We start from the raw sequence: 18,756 nt of genomic DNA on the forward strand, positions 1-18,756 counted from the left end.
TCGTGTCCATTCTTTTGACCCATGGTCTATGTATTGCTGTTCACAGCATTCGTGGGGCTGGGAGGAGCCCTGCAGTGCCGGACGTGTACTGCCACCCTCACTAACGACTCGGACTGCAAGAACAACGCCTCGGCGGTCGCGTCTGAGACCTGTTCTCAAAACGAAACATACTGCTACGTAAGTGACGAGTCCATAGTTTACTTCAAGAACAACGTCAATAGAGTTAAGTTCGAAGACCAATACGAGAAGGCATGTCCAAGTAACATTAAAGCTCACTCAAATGCCGCATAACATCATTGGACCGGTACGTTGGTGTTGCGTTCTAAATTGAATTTGTGGTACTCTTGATTCCTTTGTAAATAGGAATATCGTGCAAAACGTGTGTCTAAAAATACAACAAAACACGCACACCGTACAAAAATGTAATTCGCTCTGTCAAATCGCTGGAACGCAGTGACACCGCCAACGTAACACAGCTTCACTGAGATACCCAACAGGTATATAAAGGTAACGTATGCATATGTGCCCCCCTGTCACAGGTGTTGGTGGCGACGGTCTTCACGGCTCGGTCCCATGTGGAGCGAGGCTGCGCCTCCACGTGCTCGGTCACCGACAACTGCAAGAACATCATCGGCACGGGTGACTGCTACCGCTGCTGCGAGACGGACAACTGCAACACCGAGACGCCTGACTACGGAGGCGCCAGTGCCGTCCACGTGTCTCTCGCCGTGCTGATAGCAGCTGCCATCGGCACCATAGCGTCTGTGCTGTGATAGGGAAACAAACAGTGAACAACGCCACGATACCTAACGTTACCATAGCATCATTGACACAGAATATTCAATATTATGACACCAAGCCAACATATGCGCAATGCAGCTTCAAATCATTCTAACTTAGTAAACTTTTTATCAAATTCATTGCAAAAGTCTCAAAGCTCGATGCAAATATGAGATACTGTGTTGAAAATAAATGAACGTAAAGAGTCCGTCGTAACTTTCAGAAGAATTTGTTTGGTTGCAGAATTCTCACCCAATCTGCATCTCAAGCCAACACCTTCCGTTCTTTGTTCGGGACTATACATGTATATTTCCGACTGTTGTGCCTGGGACTGTTGGGTATCAGTAGCGTTGTTCTCAGGTGTTTGTAATAGTCGTACCTAAATGATTTGTTTATGATGTCCTTCTTGTTTGATCAAGCAGAACTGAAGTTACACAAATCCATAATAACACGATGTACTTAGAGTTGCATTTTATATTAATCTAGCATCTATATAGTCTTCCATTGGGTTTTTGGAGAGTCTCCTTTGTTAGAAGTGATGGTATTTTGACTTGACGTGGGGAGCTACGACTCTTCAGGAGAGATCAAATGACTAGCTCGCCCCTCTAACACAGAGAGACTTCAGGAAGTGTGAAGACTAACTATACACACTCATCATGTTTTAATTATAATTCACAGGGAAACTTTAAATCACATTACCCCTAAACTATATATGCAAAAATGACTGTTACTGGCGACATAAAAAAACGTTTTATTGACTTTAATATTAGTGTTCTTATCAACAAATTCTCCATATCGATGATTAAGCGGAAATGCCACAATGATGATTGTAATCGACTAGAAAATGATGGAATGGAAAGATCAGTCAACAGAGGAAGAAAAACACGACAATTTGAAATGGATGGGGAGATAGACGCCAATGTTTGAGAAGAAAAACAGTTCACATGATTGATGTAATTTTATGTAATACTTGTGTTTATCAACGAAATACATCTGAGGACAAATTATCTGGAAATCCCTAATACACTTGAATAAAGTACGTTTGCACATATATTACCCTTCATGCCTTGTGTGGTGTAACGTTACCTATTTTTCATATATGTTAACATTCAACTGAGAGCCTTTATCTATCCGATATCGAAGCTGCTTTCAGTTGTCAATGCCAACTATTGAATCCATCCATGCTTAGTTACAAATAAACCGTCAACGTAGCCTCGCCCACCTGTGTTAAATAGGAGAAATACAAAATGAAACCATAGAAATACAAATATCATGACAGACATGCAGCCACTCTCATTGGTGAAGCCGCTAATTGGCATATTATCATTGGTTGAACTGCAAATTGTGATGGACAGTCAGGGTAGGTCTATAATTAAACAGATGCCATAGCCCCTCCCACCTTCGTTAAAACGTAGAAAATCAAAATAGAAACATCCAGATATCCGACGGAGATGCAGCTGCTTTCTCATTGGTCTAATCGCTAATTACTGTGCTATCATTGGTTGAACTGCTAATATTGTGTTCGGTCCATAGAACAGCTGCAGGGAAGTATGACATTCCCCAACACCTGAAGATGACGTCCACCACAAGCTGAGTTCTCGCTTCACACCTGACTAACATCTTGTGTCCAAGTATGGAAAGTCTTGAAGCCATGATACTACTTCATCTGCCCAAATATTTGAAAGCTTGAATCCGTATGGCGCACTGGAACTTGGATTGAATGACCGCCTCCAACCGGCATGTTTACCGGCGTTATCACATCCTCACCGTACTCCATTAACTTGTTGACGTGGCCCAACCGCCGACCTTACCTTATCACCAGGCCGAACATGTACACCTACACGTTACACAGGTCAGCCTCATAAACACACAGGTTACCACCTCTCCAGCTGCTTCGTATTAACACCTCTCCCTAACGTCACGGGCACTGCAGATGTTGTATGGTAGATACATCATACAAGTATGGAAAAGTTTCATATAAGTACGTTTTTATTACCATATAGCAATCACTGGTTTCAAACTACAGTATTCTTTTGTACAATTTGTCTTAAGTCTGTTTACTCACATCTTTCTCGATGAGTAAAAACACACTCAACTTGATTCCTAAGTGCTGTTTTTCTCTGGGATGCCATGAGAGTTTGGGCACCAGCCAACTGGGTCGTGTTACGAGTAGGAAGAAGGCGTTTATAAGAAGTCGTGTTGTTGCCACATCCGAGACTACGCTCTTTTGCACTCCATGGTGCACATCCTCCACGTACGGACAGCACGCAAACACCATGATGGGGCGAGTTGGCTCAACGATTTCTATCGTCTTCTTCATAATGACCGGTAAGAGGTGTGACTTTTCAATTAGACAACTGTAACCACCCACTCACTCACGGCCCGTAACCACAGTGGTCGTAGGGGCTCCACGACATCCATCAGCAGTGATCTTCATCTCGTTCTGTCTTCTTCCCCTCTGATCAGTTGTTCAGTGCTTAGGTCAGTCCAGACCTTTATGTTATCCAGCCACGTCTTCCGAAGTTGGCCTACCTCGTTTCCTTCCTCCTGCTACTGTGCCTTGTAGTATGGTCTTAGCGAGGGAGTTGTGTCGGCATATGTGGCCGAACTAGATCAGCTTCCTGCGCTTAACCGTCGACAACCGGGTCACACCTAAACGACGTTAGGATCTTGGTGCCGTTTGAGAGTTGAAGAGACTTGAATTGAAAGATGGCCGAGGGACTACGGTACCTGATATCATCTACATTTGTAACGTTACTATCCATTTTATGATACCGTCCTTGGTTTGTTTTAAGGCCTAGGCTTTGATTAAGATGAAATATCATTTTCGTCGCATTTTCAATTGGGGTAGTTCGTAGCCAGGAAAGCAGCGTATAACGTTATATAGTCGAAAATTTGCAGCGGATTTTATTGGGATACTGCCAAACTTTGTACACATAACGTTACAGTGAGTCGCAGAATTTTCCAGAAAGACAACAGTCACATGTAGTGTGTTTTCAGGTTGTGCAGTGGCGGCGCTGCGGTGTTATTCCTGTTCAACTACTCAAGTCAACTCCTCGGTCTGTGGCAGGCGGGCCACCAAAACTGACCTGGCCACATGCGAGGAAACAGAGAAGTTTTGTTATGTGAGTACTGCCGTGTTCGTTAGCTACTGTTTCTCTTGGATGTGAGCCGATTACCACATGGGACTGGAACTTTTTTTCTCGAAATGCACTTAAACAACGTCATTAGTGAGTTGAGAGTTTTGCGACATAGATCGGAAAAGCAGCAGCGAGTAACAGACGTCATTCAGCTTAAGTGCCTCAAACTGAAACAGTGCAGTAGTGCCGTCTGTCGACGTAGTATTGTATTACAACACTACATGTTTGATGACCATGTGTGCGATGAGATGTTTTGTCGCCAGTTACACCTACACGTTGAGATGAATGACGTCGAATGACCGTATGTTTCATGGTGACCTGTAGGTTGAAGTGGTGACAGTTGGGTCTGTTCCTATCTGGCTGGAGCGTGGCTGTACCAGCAGCTGTGCCGGGACGGACACCTGTAGGAGCAACGGTGACGGGACTGGTGTCTGTAGGGACTGTTGTCAGGGGGATGGGTGTAACGGCGGGGTTCCTAATACTGACTGGTCAGGACCCGGCAATGCAGGTTAGTTGAGATGTCAACAATCTTTGCCTAATACGTTTGCAATTTTACAACATAGCTACAAAGCAATGCTAGTCGACCTGAATGAACCATGTAGGATCTTCTATGGCCTTTTTACCTTTCGGCATAGCTGCTACAATGCTCCTATTGTTATGGTGGTAGTAGTAAATTTGTGACTCTCTTTTGTGAAGTTTATTGCATAACATTTGACCAACTTACGGCCATGGTCCTCCCCCACACACAGTGACCAGTTGTGGAGGCACGTTTTTGGAAGATTCTGGCACCGTCTCGACCCCAGGTTACCCGGATAACTACCCAAATAACCTCAACTGTGAATTCCTGTTTCCCGACACCGGTCAGATAGTCGCTGTCAAGTTCAAGGACTTCCATATGGAAGGACGTGATTGGCTATCCCGTTGCCATGACAGCATCATGGTTTACGCCCACAATAAACTCGTTGGTGAGACACATGAATCACAGCATACATATACAGTAACGCATGCCACTTTGAAATCTGTTTCGAAAATCGCGTGCTGTCTTTTGATAATTTTTGGGTCATAATCATTTTTGTTCCCCGGCATTTTTTTTATTCAACTGTTGTTGTTGACTCACAGACGAGTACTGTGGAGAGGAGGACCCTGGGACGATTATCTCCTATGGAGTCAGAATCGTCTTCATGTCTGACTACAGCGTCAGCAAAAGTGGCTTTACTCTGACGTACAGTCGCACCCAGGGTAAGTATATACACATTTCACACGTCTACCATCATTCAATAGTCAGGGAATAAACTGCAGTGCTTGTTGATTTGTTAAAGACATAACAAGAGCAACTCATTGAGAACATAGAATCGACTCATCAAAAACTCATCAGCTGAAATTAATAATTTATGATGTTTCCTGAACGCGTACGGCTTTAAATCTTCACATGAAATTCCTTTTTATGTCAAATCAACAGTTCAATCATTTTTTCAAGGTGAAAGCCAGTCATTAATTTCAAACCTGTCTATTTCTGTCCTATGTTTAGGGTTGGAGAGTACAGACGATCTCGGATGAACACCTCCCACGCTGGCATTCAACTTAAGAATAGAGCGAATGTCTGTAAGGGTCAAACAATGGTGGCACCGGTCAAAAAATCGATTTGGCTCAAATTTTGTACCTGGTACACAATCCCTCAAAAAACTTTCTTTCTGCCCTTGTTACCATGGAAACAGACCAAAGACGTTTGGGGGCCATTTTTCCAAATTTCGGCATGTAGAAAACATGGAAATTGGCCAACTTTAGGGCACCATCACTGACCAATGCCTTAACTTAACGTCAAAAGCAGAATGTGATGATCAGAGCAATGCTTATACTAGTATTAAACAGCATTAAAGTCAAATTTTTGTAAAATTCAATGTCTCGGGCAACCTGAATAATACACTAAATAGATTTCTAGTATATTCCCACATGTGAGACAAGTTGGCGACAGCGTCAGCGATCTTCAAGCTTGCAGTACTGATCTGTCAATGTCACTACTGTCTACAAACGCCGTCTAAGCGGTTTACCTGTCTCTTCACTTTACTTGTATTGTGACTTGAGGCGAGCTGTCAAAGCCACTGCCTGACGTGGGAAACCTGTAACAGTTTGCTTACGTTGAACAGTGGGAAAAGAAAATCAAATTGAATGCTAGTGGGAACAACCAGGCGAACAGGGAAAGCGCCACCGCTAAAGCTACAGCTCAGGGGCAGGTCCCAGCCGTAAAGCTAACTTGCAGTCTCCGAACGGGGCTGGTTTTTATTTGGGGGTGGGGGTGGGGTGGGGGGTGCGTGTTGGTTCGCGATTTTCAACGTTGGAACTGATTTGCATAATACATGCAAAAATTGCAAAACTGCTTAATGATTAATAATGGGAATTTTATACTTGTGACGTGTATGTTAGTCAATGATGAACATCACTAAGCATAAATCATGTAAATGTGTAAGACATTTGCATAAAATTTACAAAAGCTCTTCATGATATCTTCGAGATATTTCATGGAGGTATTAGGTCGACGAACTCTAGTGTGTGAATATGAGCGTAGTTCTGTTCATATGATCACTGATGTTTACATTTACATTGTATGATGAAAAAAATGATAACTTAGAAAGTTGTGTTTGTTGTTGAATGTGATATCAAGGACACTCGCCACACACAGGAGACCGTGTTTTTTTCCTTGACAGCAGCTACCAGCTACAAACATTCATCGTGTTAAACAACCATATACAGCCATGCCATAAGATAAAAGGCGAATACTAAAACACAATGACACCAGCAAATGCACAATTCAATACATACAAACCATGACTCCGTCGCCATGGCAATGCATTTCCATTGCCACACTTTTTCAATTGTGACCGAAGCATTACAGGGGGCAGCCGCGGCAGCAGAAGGGCAGATCAATTGTAGGCTGTTAGACCAGAGTCATTGCTTGTCTTTGCATGCTGTGTGATATAAGTGGCGTCCATGGCAGAAAAAAGATGCTCCAAAAGATACGCCTAGGCTTTTATAAAGAATGATCAATAGATTCCCATGGTTCATCGGCTTAAAAATACCGGTAGATTGATAAGTTTAACTTCTATAAGGGAGAATTTTTTTCTGAAAAAATGTTATCGAATGCTATCGGCCAGGATCGCAGCTTGTCTTTGAGGCCTCATTTGGTCTATCTTCTGCAACAGTTCATCAGGCGTCGGCCGCTTCGATGGGTCGACTATCCAGCAGGACCTGATGATGCGGTACACAGACTTGGGACAGTTCTCCGGCTGCTCCAGACGGACTCCTTTCCTCAGCAGCTCCAACAGTGTGCACACGTCCGGGTGCATCGGACCGCCAGCGTAGCGCGGCTCCTCTCCAAAGCTGGCGATCTCCCACAGCAGCACGCCGTACGACCACACGTCACTCTCGCACGTGTACACCCCGTCACGTAACGACTCCAGGGCCATCCACTTCAGCGGCAACAGCTCCTCCTTCCCGCCCCGGTCGGTGCGTTTGTACGCCGACGACAGGTAAACGTCACGCGACAGCCCGAAATCCGCGATCTTGGCCACCTTCCTGTCGCTGATGACGACGTTACGAGCAGCGATGTCCCTGTGCACGATCTTCAGACGTGCCAACTCTGATAATCCATTGGCGACGTCACAAGTAAAACCTAGCCGTTCCAGCAGTTTGCCATTCCCCGTGGTCTTGCGCTGTTCACGCAGACTCCACAGGTACCGCCGCAGTTCTTCATGGCTCGCGTACTCTACAAGGATGTACTTAGGCTCAGACTCAGTCACGACCCCATAAAGCTTCACTATATTTGGGTGTCCATCTTTGTCCTCGTAGATCCTGGTGAGGATGGTCATTTCGCGGCGAAAGTCACGGACTGCAGAGACTGTCATGCGGTCAGGCCGGATACTTTTAGCGGCGACCAAAACCTCGTATCCTTCGGGCACGCGCAGTCTCCCCCGCACGACATGGCCGAACTCTCCCTCACCGATCAAGTGTTCGAAACGAATGTCCTCTTTCTCTACTTCCCATGATGAGAAGGCTTCCATGAGGGACACCAGTTCTAAGTCCACTGCTGGGTGGTCCGGTCTTGGGCGTTGTTTTACCAGGATTCCAGTCACGATACAGCCGATTATAGCAATGGTCGGGATAACGGACGCCAACACGTACACTACAACAGCGACTTGATTCTTGTCAGGAATGGAGACGATCTGACAAAACTCACCCGACTGTCCTTCAGCGCAAATGCAGCTGTCATTGACTGGATCACACGCGGCGTTGTTTTCACAATTGCAGTTCATGGCTACAGTTCCACCCGAATGTGCCAGGTGCGCATATGTGCTCACACCTGTCTCCATGACGGCCCGGAGGACACAGACAACTCTCCCACCTGTCACACGTCCCTCCGTACTCACAGTCACAGACATGGCTGCAATCTTCCCCATGATAGTTGGGTCGGCATTCCGTGGCGTTTAGAATGAAAGTCGCATTGAACAGTTCACCATCTTCGTCCTGTACCATGCAACTATACCTGCCGTTAGCTGACTCTAGGATCGGCTGAAAGATGATGGAACTGTTCCGTACTGTCCCTTCCTCCCTATTGACCTTTGTGTCGTCACGTCCTTTTTCTGCTTGATAAGCCCATGTCACATTTGCTACGCGGATGTGTGGGGTTAGGCAGGTCAAAGTCAGATTGGTACCGATGTACTTCACGAGTGAATCGCCAGGTGATGCGATGATGACGACCTCAGGCCAGGAGATGTCACAGGCTCGTCCTCTCCAGCCCGGACGGCACTCACATGCGCCGTTAAAGCCATGGCAACGGGCACCGTTCTTGCAAACACAGTCCTTCTCACAGTACGCACCGTACCAGCCCGCGGGACATCCTGTTACGTTATAGTGAAATGTCCACTCAAACAGATTGATCCCGTCCCCACTGAGAGACTCGACGTTGCCGCCACATCGTATCCAGTATGGTGATGTGGACCATATCTCAATCAACTCTATGATAAAGAAAAAGCGGGCACCCTCGTCCGTTTGGAACTGACGACTTTGTGCCCATTGAGGCAATCCGTCATCGAGAGAAATGTCCAATATAGTAATGTTACCTTTATTCCTTCGATCTCGGTCCTGACATATGAGTTCGATCCTGCCTTGTTGTCGTGGTCCTTGAAGCACCTCAGCTATTATAGCCTCGTCTGAATTTGTGAATTCCTTTGCGCCACCAACGAATCTTACGGAACAATCACCCTTCGACACGAAATTAGACGCGTACACCCTGGGCATACCGTACTGAAGGTAGTCTTTGTACGACGCCACTCTCTCTCCGTTAACAGACGCATAAAATCCGTCATCACTGCTGAGTAGGTATAATCCCCGAGGATCCTGTCGCCCTCTCTGCCCGGAAGGACTGGCGTTTTACACCGTTTGTTATAGAATGGCGGGTATCCCGGCACGTCCATGACTAAGATGACAATGGTCACGTACAGAACGTTATTGTTGCCGTTATCAGTCAGCTCCACCGTCAGGTTGTACCGCGGCTATAACGTGTAGTCCAGCGGAGCCGCCACGATCAAAGCTAAGTCATCCGCACGAACCCCAAACCGCCCCGAATCGTCCCCTGCGGTGATGTTTACCGACCAAAACGTCCCACTGCCTTCTTCTTTGAAACTTGCGCTGGCAGTAAGGGTCAGTAAGAAAATCTCTGAGCCACACCACTGTGCTACCAACTGACACATCCTCGGGTATCTCGACTTTTTCACCCGAAATGAAAAGGTCCTGATAAGCCTGGAAGCCCGACAGCAGCAGAAGTGCAGCACAGAATGCCACGCGCAGTGTCATCTTATCTTATATTAAAGAGCAACGGGCCCGGCTGCAACCAAGTTTTGTCTCGTTACTTCTCTTTTGGACGCCACTTTCTTGTACTTCTTGCTGTTCGTCCCTTTAGGCCTGGACAAAACCCCCCAAAACAAATTTACTTGTACACATGTACGACTCTTCCAATTGAAAAATTCATATTCAAACATCATGTCGACTTATTTTAACGCAAAAAGCAAAAATGAACAAATTTTGTCCATTTCTTTTAAATCAAATTTTTGGCACATTTCATGCCATGATATTAGCTGGACAGAATACAAACGCACACAAAGCCTAGTGCTAGTCAACCAGAATTGCAAACCAGTACATGCATATATGTATGAGTGTAATGCTGATTTCCTCAACATCAAGTAGAAGTAAAATTCGACAAGCTTCACTGAACTGATTCCAATTAAGCCACAAGACAACAACCGACGGACGTCATCTAGCTTAGCACGATGATGACTACCCACTACGTAGAGAGTAACAAGTTGTTTCCAATCTATACTATATCTAAAAGCATAGGTATTTGCTAACAGGCACATGACTATTTTGTACATGTATGTAATTCTGTTGTTCCTTGTTAGTATGGGGGCATACCGATGTATCCTAGTTACTGTTCTTCTGCTTGAGTCATTTGTGTCTGGCACGCTAAAACTGTTTGTGACTGAGTAAAACGATGAGAGGAAGTCTTCCTCTTTCCTGCTTCACGATATGAGGCTGGTATGGGATAGAGCTGACACACTCCGTATGGAATTACCTGTTGTTTTATTCGATTGACACAGATAGACGACGCTGGAGAAAGTCTTTTTGTTTCATGCATCAGGTGACAGAGAGGTTATGAAGAGTGTAAGGAGTGATTTGATCATATGTTTTCAATTTCTTTGAAGTCAAATGAGCTACATATTTCTTTTTACATTAATGACCAGTTCAATACAAGTTCCCTGCCCAAGGAGCTATGAGACACTGAAAAGTAGTACACACAAAGAAAGTGACAAGCTGTCAAAATAGTTGACAGAAGTTGACGACTTGTTTTTACTTACCTGCTACAAAATCCACCTAGATGATCCCGGACTAACTACCAACAAACGTTGGGTTCGTCCAAAAACATTCGTGTCGGATAGAACGCCCAGCCGACACTTCATAGTCCCTACCCTGGATATTGGACGTACCGACCCCGGACCAGCAAACAGATCTGAACTTTGCCTCATGAACTTCTCTGAGAAACTTTTCCGGTCACAAGACTTCCGTGATGCCACATTGCCTTGATTACATGAATGACATTTTCATCCGCTTCCTAAAAAATAGCAGTTTGGGACCGTGCTGTAACTTAATTAAGGATGCCGGGCTATTGACAGGATGATCCTGTCAACAGTGTCAACATAGATTGATATTGTTGACAGGATCATCCTTTTAGCAGTGCAAATTTTCTACTGTTTACAGGATCATTCCGTCAATACCTTCAGGTCAAAATTAAGAACCCTCAAAATTGATAAATAAAACGTATGCCGTAAACTATAAAAAGATATTAGAAACGGATATTGATTTCGTATACGCGGAGAATGCATATTTTTCTGTCTTAAAACGTTTGTAAACTTTCTCCTTGCACAGCCACGCCTCCGTCAAACCTTTTTCTAGCCTTGGTCTCACCCTGCGGGCACTGAACGGTAATGGTCTGGGAAAACGAAAAAGGTGTGTCAAACAAAGGTGAAAATGATTACTGGTCTGCGATTGGTCGAACAAGCCAGTAGTTTTCTACAGTGTCTGCCTTGCATCTATTTACAAGTGTTGTGACTGTCTTGGTACCACCCTCTGTAGTTGCTTCTGGCTCATTACCTCCATGAAAAAATGGAGGTATAGTTTTGAGTGTGTTTGTCTGTCTGTGTGTGTGTGTGTGTGTGTGTCCGAATATTTGTGAACATCATAACTTGAGAACCTATTGATGGACTACGATGATATTTGGTATGTGAATAGGGGTTGGGAAGACAAAGGCTAAGGCCAATTTTGGGCCCCCTGGTGTGTGACCTTGGTACTGCAGCGCAACTTCCGGTTTTGCTATCTCGGTGTTCTGAACATGCTATGGCCAAGATTTTTAAGCATTAGATAGCTCTATGACATAAGTTTGGGCCCTTAGCGTCTAGTTTTGGGATAGTAGGGGTATTTTTGTCAAAAACTTCTGACGAGGATAACTCAAGAAGGGAACAACGGATTTTCATGATTTTTGGTATGTAGGTACCTTAGACAACGTTGTACAAGATAAAATACTAATTATGCAAAATAGGAGTACATTTGCATAATTAATGAGAATATTCTATCATAGCAGTTTTTTCAATGTATCTCTTGTCCCGTACGTGATATGGTCGCGACATTTGGATGGTAGATAGCTTTTAGCGTCATGACAAAGTGGGGCAAGTTTCAGTCCCCTAACATTTAATTGTGGAACTGCATGGGCGTTTTTGTCAAGACACTCCAAAGAGGATAACTGCAGAAAGGAACGGCGGATTGCCTGCATTTTAGGTATGCAGGTAGCTTAGGCAAAGATGTTCATAATGATATGCATTTTATGAAAATAAGGACTTAATTTGCATACTTAATGAGGAAATTATATAATTCCATTGTTTGCAATAACTGGACTTCGATAAATGTAACACTTGTTAATCATAATCGGTGGAATATACTAGTATACAGATATCAAATATACAAATGAGGAACGTATTTGCATAATTTATGCAAAAATTGCAAAACAACTTAATGATTAATAATTTGAATTGGGAATTTTACTTGTGACATGTGCACTGTACGTTATTCAATGATGAACAACACCATGCATAAATCATGTTAATGTTAAGTCATTTGCATGAAATTAACAAAAGCTCTAAATATTCATGGAGGTATGAGGTCGCCGAACTGTAGTTTGTTCTTGTAGTCTGTGTTCCCCTGTCTTCTCTTTTCTCTTTATTTCTGGAATACACGGCACCGTGTCATATAACCCATGTAACTTCTACTTGTGTGTATTAATGATCCCCCCGCAATCTCCTCTACGGTAAAGTTGGTAGCGCCAGGACTCTGGGTTCTCAGTCCCGGAATTCTTCTTGTTGCCTGTCTTTGCACATTTTCAATAAGGCCAGTCCCTTGTGGCACACCACTAGTGACTGTGGGCCCATTTGATTTTGCTTGGTTTACACATACTCTCTGCTTTCTCCCAGTTAGAAATGCTCTGGTCCACTGGAGTAGTCGGCCTTTGATACCAAGGGAACTAGATTCCACAGCCCTAGAACTTGAACGTGCTTAAAGAAACAGCACATAAACTATCCTACAGGGCCCCTGTTTCCAATTGTGACTAATTGTTATGGCCATGACATAGGACATGGAGTCTAACGGGTACACTGGGCCCGGAAAGGTTGCCAAAGTTCTAGCAGAGTCTCAGGGTGACAGGAGGGACATCCGGGTTCTGGACGTGGCAGCAGGAACTGGACTTTGTGGTGAAGAGGTATGTGTATAGAGACTTTGTGTACATGACCTTCAGCAACATTGTGTAAATGACCTTGAGGTTGTTTTTTGTGTAATTTGATAACGCCTTGGAGTGATGTTTATCATTGTTCAGTTATCATTGGCGGATACTATGTGATTATTGACGCATTTCAGGTGATACTGAGTTCATCTCGTGTACCTGTCTTTGCAAATAAAATCTGAATGGGAGAACACACTCATATGTATGTTGTACCACTTCGCCCTTCTCTTACTGCTGGTATTTGTGAACATATTGGATCGGAAATATGTCAAAATAATTTCTCATGCTATGTCCTATTCATCTTCAGTTTTGCTGTACACGTTCAATATTGCAACTTTTTCCCACTTCAATCACAAACTCCCCCCCCTCCCCCTCTTTGTTTCAGTTGTCCAAGCTTGATTTCTCTAACGTAGACGCCAGCACGTCACCGGAACGTACTGCGCCTGCGCGAAAAGTATAGACATGCTAAAACCCTTGCTAAACCTTGCTAAACCCCCGGTTTACTAAAGGGCCGCATTTAAGAAAGTACGTGCGTATATAAGGGTAAAATCCCGTGTACGTTTTACATGAAACCATGTCTCTAACATATACTGTGCAACAAGCGGGATTTCAATGCAACGTTGACCAAACCAAGCACCAAAACACCAGGTTTGGCACAGGCGCAGTACGTTCTGGTGACGTGCTGTAGACGCCTTAGATGCTAGTCAGGACATGTTAGATGTTGCCAAGACCAAGAACGTCTACAGGAACTTCATCAAGGAATTCCTGGGACCGAACCGACTTGGCATTGATGATGGTAAGTTATATCAGTTAGTATGTTAGTCTTTGTTTTGTCATCACCTCTAGCAAAATGCAGGAAACAAAAAAGAGTCGGCTATGAGTTGGCAATGAAAGAGTACGGACATGTCACTGTATATCCACCATTCCAACTGACCATCTTGTTTCGAAACAAGCTCAAGGAAAAGGTTGCAAAGAAAAGCAAAATGAAACAAAATGTAATTGTATTAGAAATTATAGACTTGCTGTTTATAAAACATACATACATATGATATACATGCATGTCTATTTTTTTTGGTTATGTTTGTAGACAGCTATGACGCTGTGGTTGGTAGTGGTCTGTTTGCTACCGGTCACGTCAAATCCGACTGTTTGGAACAACTTATTCGCATTGTCAAACCCGGTGAGTATTCCCGTCGTAAGAAATAATTTTTTTTGGTAAAAAACTTTGAAAGAAAGGTGCCTGTGTATTTATGATGGTGACAAAGTAATTACAGCATCGTACATCTTGGTCCTCGCTTTGACGTCTTGTACTGTTTTTGTTTCGAAATCTAACAGGTGGAGTTATCTGCCTAAGCATTAGGGAAAACCGTCTGCAAACCAACGAGGGTTGCAAAGATTTGGAATCTCGGATGGCGGCGCTTCAGAGCGAAGGACTGTGGCAGCAGGTGTCCAGGGAGATTTTTCCCGGCTTTTCATTTGGCCACGATGGCGTAGTCTACTTGTATAGAGTGCTGTAGAATCAGCTTTTCCATAGAGAAAATGAAAGGAAATAAAGATTTTTGTCATTAACACTTTGCGTGTTAAGCAAAGGACGAGCATGGCGAAGTCTGGTTTTAGTTTGCGTAGCCTCCTTCGCAGACTTCGAGCGGGACCGTTTTTATTTTATGGGGTGAGGGCGCTGGTTGGCTAGTTTCAAATGTGGCTAATATCTTTATCGTTAAGGTTCTCTAATGCTGGGAAGGTGAGTTTGCCGTGAAAGGGAGTTTGCCTAGAAAGGTATTTTGCCGTGGAAGGAGTTTCGATGCTCCTTCCACGGCAAACTACCTTTCTAGACAAACTACCTTCCACGGCAACCCCCCCCCCCCCGGCCTTTCCCGGTATTGGAGGACCTTACCCATAAGATTATTATTTCGAAAGGAAGAAAGACTGACAGAAAGAAGGAAAGAAATAGAACAGATACAGTGATAGATGTAACTTGTTTCACTTCAGATAAGTAAAGAAACATAATGTATGTAGATAGATAGATGCGACTCAAATGTACCCGATCCAATACAAACACACATATTATACTGAAAAGTACACACAAAGAAAGTGACAAGCTGTCAAAATAGTTGACAGAAGTTGACGACTTGTTTTTACTTACCTGCTACAAAATCCACCTAGATGATCTCGGACTAACTACCAACAAACGTTGGGTTCGTGCAAAAACGTGCGTGTCGGATAGAACTCCGCCCAGCCGACACTTCATAGTCCCTACCCTGGCTATTGGACGTACCGACCCCGGACCGACAAACAGATATGAACTTTGCCTCATGACCTTCTCTGAGAAACTTTTCCGGTCACAAGAGTTTCGTGATGCCACATTGCCTTGATTACATGGATGACATTCTCGTCCGCATCCAAAAAATAGCAGTTTGGGACCGTGCTGTAAATAAATTAGGGATGGCGGGCTATTGGCAGGATGATCCTGTCAACAGTGACAAAATAGATTGATATTGTTGACAAGATTATCCTGTTAGCAGTACAAATTTTTCTATTGTTTACTGGATGATCCTGTCAACGGTGCAATTTTTACAGGATCATTTCGACAATAGCTTCAGGTCAAAATTAGTAACGTTAGGAACTTTCGGAACCATCAAAATTGATAAGTGAAACGTATGCCGTAAACTATAAAAAGATAATAGAAAACGGATATTGATGTCGTATACGCATATGCATATTTTCCTGTCTTGAAACGTTTGTAGATTTTCTCCACACCTCCGTCAAACGTATCTATTTACAAGTGTACTATGACTGCCTTTTTCTAGCCTTGGTCTCACCCTCCATAGATACACCTGGCTTGAGAAAAGAATGAGTCAGCTGCAGTACCGTTATCAACTGCTACCACTGTTCGTGTCGAGATTCTTCCGGAACGGTGAGCCTCGGCCTCTCTCGTCCAAAGCCCATGCCTCCCTAACCGATAGAGGGGAGATATTTCGGCGTACGTTGCGTTTAGAAGTTGAAGAGAAGGGCTCGCGTCAACTGCCTCGCCATCGCTGTAACAAACACAACATGGTCAACGGTAAGTGCAATGTGGTCCACACAATTAGAACTGATAAACACCGATGAAGGAATGTCCACCAACATATATAATACTAAGCAGAGCCTGTCGTCAGCCTCACCGTCGCCACGGGTCGTCTCGTAGATGGTCCAGGATAATTTCTTTACATCTCCCCGGCGTTGTCGTGAAGCACCTGCGGAAACAGTTAGCATTTCCCCTTGACAGCCCTTAACGTATGCACTAGATGAGAAGAAAGGGGTACGGTCACGCGTAGTTTTGGAATCGAATGGCAATGGTCTGGGAAGACGAAAAAAGTGTGTCCAACACAGGTGAAAAGGGTTACTGGTCTGCGATTGGTCGAACAAGCCAGTAGTTTTCTACAGTGTCTGCCTTACATCTATTTACAAGTGTTGTGCCCGCCTTGGTAGACTAGTTACCTCTGGTCGTGCTCTACAATTATTTTCATTATTGTAGATAACCAATCGTACAAGTGACGGACACACCTAGCATTTTCCAGTGCACAACAACATCACAGCCGCGGAGTAACTACTTTTGGGTGTATCTTATTAGCTGGATGTCTGACCTACATCGACGTAGCCGCTGAATCCTTTGTACTTTTGCTTCATTTACCAGAATAATCCTGGGCAGGAAGTTTTCTACCTACGCTTTAGCGTGTGAAGTTCTCCAACTGCAAACACTGGAGGAACGCAGGGTCGAGCTTTGTGTAAAATTCGCCAGGAATGTCCTCACCTCGGACCTCTACAGGGACTGGCTACCACAGTCAAGAGGTGATGTTAGTGGTAGGGAGACAAGAAATGGAAATAAGCTCGACTACATGCCAGTGCGCACTAAGCGCTTCAAAACAAGCCCAATACCATACCTAACCCATCTCTTGAACGAACATATGCTCAAATAGCCGGTCTTTGTACATATTGTATTACATGTATATTTATATTAGAATCTATTGTCTTAACCTTTTTAATGTATTCATTGATGGAGCAAATTGTTTTAACATAGTGGCTTACATGCAATTCAGCCTACGGCTGCGAGATGTCCACTCATATCTTAGATTGTAATTATATTGTAATGGGTAATTGTGTAGTTTGCGGTTCCGAGCGTTGTATTTTGAGGCCGATAGCCCGGTTGCGCGTCGGTCGACGTTTTAGGTATCCGATGTCACGGTCACCTCTCGCTCGTTATTTTACGTTGCAACGTCGCTGTTTGAAAACCGACATCGCTTTTTTGAAAACCGACGTCGAAACCCGACGTCGAAGCTCTTTCGAAATCCGACGTCGGTTTTGAAAATACACGTCGCTTTCGAAAACTGACGTCGGTTCTCAAAAACCACATCGCTTTGAACACCGACGTCGGTTTTGAAAAACCACATCGCTTTGAAAACCGACGTCGATTCTAAAAAACAACATCGCTTTGAAAACCGACGTCGGTTTTGAAAAACTACATCGCTTTGAAAACCGACGTCGGTTTTGAAAAACTACACCGAGGATTAACTCCAGGGGGAGGGGCCTTTTACACCTTTCATTCACACCAACCAAACACAGATGTGTATTTGTTATCAAACCCACCATGGATCGACTAGTTAGGCATATTGCCTGCCCTTACGCCCCAAACAGAGATTCGGCTCCGAGCAGTTGGGAAAAATTTGAGACTTTATCATATGCCTCTTTCTTGTCCCGCCCTTGTTGGGGAGGGCGGACGAAAGACGCGGCACATAACAATGCCGCAATTTTGCTCCCAAACCTCTGCAAGGAGATTCCGACTGGTTTTGACGTCGGGCCTTCTTTTTTGTTTAAACTTCCTCTTTAAACACTTGGTTTGGCGACATAGCAAAATAAAATAAAAAAACAACGTTAAAACCAGTCTTTTTGCGTGGGGAGTACATATCACCGTGAACTAAGCTATATTTACCTTACACTCCTATAGGGCAAAAATTCTACATAGATGTGTATTACACTATGTGTATTATACTGTATCTCTCCAAGCAGAGGTTGCGCTTCGGCTGTTTTTCATGTGTTTTAGGCCTTTTTGTGGGGCTTTCAATTTTGTACAGGAGCCTTCATGTTCGCCGGCCAAACAGACGTGAAGAAAACAATACACAATAGAAAGCCCAGCAAAGAGACCCAACTGAACACGTCAAAAACTGCCGAAAACACCTTTGCTTGGAGAGTACACTAACATGTCTAGACCTGTCAGTTAGCGGTGGTTGGAAGAACATTACTTACCTATAATGTCTCTTATCACGCCAAGGAAATATTGCTTTCACCAAGGAGGTTATATAACCTCCTTGCTTTCACTAATCTAAGAGAATCGTTGCTGACTCACTTTGCATCAACTTATCTGGCGGCATCAGGTTGCTGTACATGTGCGAGCTTTGTGTGTGTTGTCTGCTGTTCTCTAATTTGGGC

At 44.1% G+C, this 18,756-nt stretch overlaps 4 protein-coding genes across 6 annotated transcripts in view; 3 read left to right on the forward strand and 1 right to left on the reverse strand.

Annotated features, from left to right (window-relative positions):
• On the forward strand, positions 1-1,843 carry LOC118427391 (probable weak neurotoxin 3FTx-Lio1). The gene is made up of 2 exons (XM_035837165.1): positions 1-177; positions 540-1,843. The coding sequence occupies exons 1-2, from the start codon at positions 22-24 to the stop codon at positions 771-773; spliced, it is 390 nt and encodes a 129-aa protein (XP_035693058.1). The 5' UTR covers positions 1-21; the 3' UTR covers positions 774-1,843.
• Positions 1,844-2,609: 766 nt separating this feature from the next.
• On the forward strand, positions 2,610-6,161 carry LOC118411333 (dorsal-ventral patterning tolloid-like protein 1). The gene is made up of 7 exons (XM_035813593.1): positions 2,610-2,632; positions 3,490-3,506; positions 3,781-3,905; positions 4,245-4,428; positions 4,670-4,885; positions 5,040-5,159; positions 5,449-6,161. Exons 1-7 carry the CDS (start codon positions 2,610-2,612, stop codon positions 5,475-5,477), a joined length of 714 nt encoding a protein of 237 aa, XP_035669486.1. The 3' UTR covers positions 5,478-6,161.
• Positions 6,162-6,813: 652 nt separating this feature from the next.
• LOC118427397 (proto-oncogene tyrosine-protein kinase receptor Ret-like) lies at positions 6,814-9,279 on the reverse strand. The gene has a single exon (XM_035837179.1). The coding sequence runs from the start codon at positions 8,369-8,371 to the stop codon at positions 7,049-7,051; it is 1,323 nt and encodes a 440-aa protein (XP_035693072.1). The 5' UTR covers positions 8,372-9,279; the 3' UTR covers positions 6,814-7,048.
• Positions 9,280-13,942: 4,663 nt separating this feature from the next.
• Positions 13,943-18,756, forward strand: part of LOC118413324 (methyltransferase-like protein 27) — a 35,980-nt gene continuing 31,166 nt past the window's right edge. Inside the window, exons 1-3 of one of the 3 annotated variants that reach the window (XM_035816659.1) lie at positions 13,943-14,089; positions 14,381-14,473; positions 14,629-15,042. In XM_035816659.1, the coding sequence (XP_035672552.1) occupies positions 14,005-14,089; positions 14,381-14,473; positions 14,629-14,810 (360 nt within the window). In that variant the 5' untranslated portion in view covers positions 13,943-14,004 and the 3' untranslated portion in view covers positions 14,811-15,042. Of the gene's footprint in view, positions 14,090-14,380; positions 14,474-14,628; positions 15,043-18,756 lie in introns of those variants that run through there. The other 2 variants (XM_035816650.1, XM_035816641.1) reach the window with 2 other exon arrangements.

This window comes from Branchiostoma floridae, chromosome 1 (genome assembly GCF_000003815.2).
Source record: "Branchiostoma floridae strain S238N-H82 chromosome 1, Bfl_VNyyK, whole genome shotgun sequence".
In the NCBI taxonomy this organism is placed as follows: Eukaryota; Metazoa; Chordata; class Leptocardii; order Amphioxiformes; family Branchiostomatidae; genus Branchiostoma; species Branchiostoma floridae.